This window comes from Daphnia pulex, chromosome 9 (assembly GCF_021134715.1).
Source record: "Daphnia pulex isolate KAP4 chromosome 9, ASM2113471v1".
Taxonomy (NCBI): Eukaryota; Metazoa; Arthropoda; class Branchiopoda; order Diplostraca; family Daphniidae; genus Daphnia; species Daphnia pulex.
Window position 1 is genome coordinate 2,985,143 of NC_060025.1, and position 2,592 is coordinate 2,987,734.

General features: G+C 43.9%; 1 protein-coding gene across 1 annotated transcript; it reads left to right on the plus strand.

The window, feature by feature from the left end:
* The first annotated feature begins 1,305 nt into the window (after positions 1–1,305).
* On the plus strand, positions 1,306–2,167 carry LOC124203262 (cuticle protein 7-like). Its single transcript, XM_046599972.1, has 3 exons — positions 1,306–1,456; positions 1,567–1,671; positions 1,740–2,167. The coding sequence occupies exons 1-3, from the start codon at positions 1,451–1,453 to the stop codon at positions 2,055–2,057; spliced, it is 429 nt and encodes a 142-aa protein (XP_046455928.1). The 5' UTR covers positions 1,306–1,450; the 3' UTR covers positions 2,058–2,167.
* Positions 2,168–2,592: the final 425 nt, after the last annotated feature.

Here is a 2,592-nt window from a genome sequence, read left to right on the forward strand (position 1 = left end):
GACGTGCTGTCCTTATCCTTTTGAAAGGAGAATAACAAATTGGCCAGCACACGGACAGACGGGCCGGCAGTAGCAGCAGCAGCAGCCCATCAGCAGCAGTGGAATAACAAGAAAAGGAAATAAAAAAATAAGCGGACCGGATGATATGCTGGGCCGCGACATCACCAGCACCAGCAGTATGAACGCGCGGTAATACGAAATGAGAGTGCTGCTGCTGGACCGTCTATATTTTATTTAAAAACCTTTATGCGCGCATAGATAAGAGCGCACAAGCGCAATTGTAGCCTATATTTTGCGTTTTTCAAACGGGAATTTTCGGTCGAAATGTGTACATAAAATCAGAGGGAAAGTATGTAGTACTATCTAGATATAATACCTATAGTACCTTCTATTTCGTATTAGATCCCATCACACGCCCCACCAATAAAAACAAGATAATAGAAATCGAAATTGTTTGGATATTTATCGATTTTCGGGCGCGGTTGCTGCTCCTGCAACTGCTGATGGTCAGTGCTGTCTTGTGATTATTTCCCAAACGAAAATAGAAAAAAACAATAGAAAGAGATAAAAAAAAAGTGTCTGGGAATATCTAAGAAATAGAAAGAGAGAGAGGCCCTCACCTTATTTGCTATATATCGGCCAGCATGATGTAAGATGGCGATGAGGAATTTCTGCAATAATCCGACCGACCGACTGTACTGCGGAATGACTACGCGCGGATGAAATCGGATCCATTCAAACCTGCGCGCGGCCGATCTGTGAATTCCCAACTGGCTATTTCTTTTTCTTTCTCTTGATTCCAGTGGCCAGCAAAGAATAAATGTTATTACATAATACAAAGAAATGCAGCAATGTACTACACAGCAATAGCTGATGGAATAATGAAAAGGGAAACGAAAATTTCAGACGATCCTCGCAGGAAATTGGCCAACAAACAACCAAACATTTTCGAAACTTTTTACATCGCAAGCGGGAAAAATACAAAGAATGTCTATATACGCTGTGAGTGACGGCCGAGAGCAGGAGGAGCACTTTGGCCGGCGGTTTATTGACGGAACGTGACCTGTTCAGTTGGCGGGGGTCAGTCCACCGTCCAGCATATAGGCTACATACTAATCTGCGAGTCGATTCTTTCTTTTTCTTGTCTAGAGAAAAAGTTGTAAAGTGAGCAGGAGAGAGTCTAAAACTATATATCGAGAGAGAGAAACATTCGGGAGCAGCATAGCGCACTTTTGGATCTATAGTACTCTAGGCTATTCCTCACGCCGCCCACCTAATAGTTCACTTTCGACTCTCAATTGTCCAGCAACAGCAGCCGGACGATATAAAGAATTGGTCCGTATAAATACCAAGGGACTTGACTCGTATCGACATCAGTTACTTGTTCTCCACCGAACCGGCACTAGTATAGTACAGCAGACCCAAAAACTCATTCCTTCTTATAGCAATCATGAAGGTGATTGAGCACCACCACCAGCATGCAGCCATAATATAACACAGAGTCGCTTTTTATTTTCTTATATAAACATTTATTTGATATTTTTTGTCCTGTTCGATATGTTATAGTTGTTCGCTTTCGCCGCATTGATCGCCGTCGCTGTTGCCGAGTCCGCCTACCCATCAGCAGCTACTTATCCAGCAGCAGCCTACGAAAAACCCTCCTACGATTACGTCAGTTGTTCATTTCTTTTTAATTATTTGAATTAATCGACTGGTAAATTGTTGATAAACATCTATAGGCCCCTCAACCGTACAGCTATGGCTATGCTGTGAAAGATGAGCCTTCCTACAACGACTATTCTCACTCGGAGACTAGCGATGGCAAGGTGGTCACCGGCTCCTACAGCGTCGTTCTCCCAGACGGCCGCACCCAGATCGTCACCTACAAAGCCGACGCTTACGGCTATGTCGCCGATGTCAAGTACACCGGTGAAGCCAAGTACCCCGACTATCAACCGGCGGCTTATGCTGCCCCAGCTTACAAGGACGAGGCCGCCGCTTACCCAGCAGCTCCTGCTGCTGCCTATCCTACTGCTGAGCCGGCAGCAGCTTACTAACAATAAAAGACAATTTCCCCAATGATCTAATCCTGCTGCTGGCTACATAAATTATTTCCAAAGTGACTCTTGTATTATAATATAGTCTACATAATACACAATTTCCTATATTTTATGTCTAATGAAATTTTCATCTGCCGTCCATTTTGTTCCTTTTTTCTTTGGCTATAAATTTGATTGGCATCAACTTATATGTCTACGCGGACGATGGGCCGTCTGCCAGCAGGGACTTGAATAATTCCATTTCCCAGTAGTAGCAGAGCTCATTCGTCATTTGCATACATACAAGTACATTATACACTGGGCGACGAAAGACAGCAGAGCACAAGAGGCCTCGCCTTTTTCCCTTGATTGCATTTCCCCCCGGCCGGCTCGGCCCAGTTTCAACTTCTTTACTCTTTCAAATGGAAAATGGGCGACACTTATTGACGTACGGTGAAACGCAAATTTATTCCATTGGCCATTCAATTTTCATCAGGTCGCGAGGAAATAAAACAAATAAGAAACGGTCATCACGAACGACAGCATGTAATAT

Coding starts and splice junctions, on each gene's coding strand:
- LOC124203262 (XM_046599972.1), top strand. Junction 1,672..1,739: donor AAAAACCCTCCTACGATTAC/GTCAGTTGTTCA, acceptor AAACATCTATAG/GCCCCTCAACCGTACAGCTA.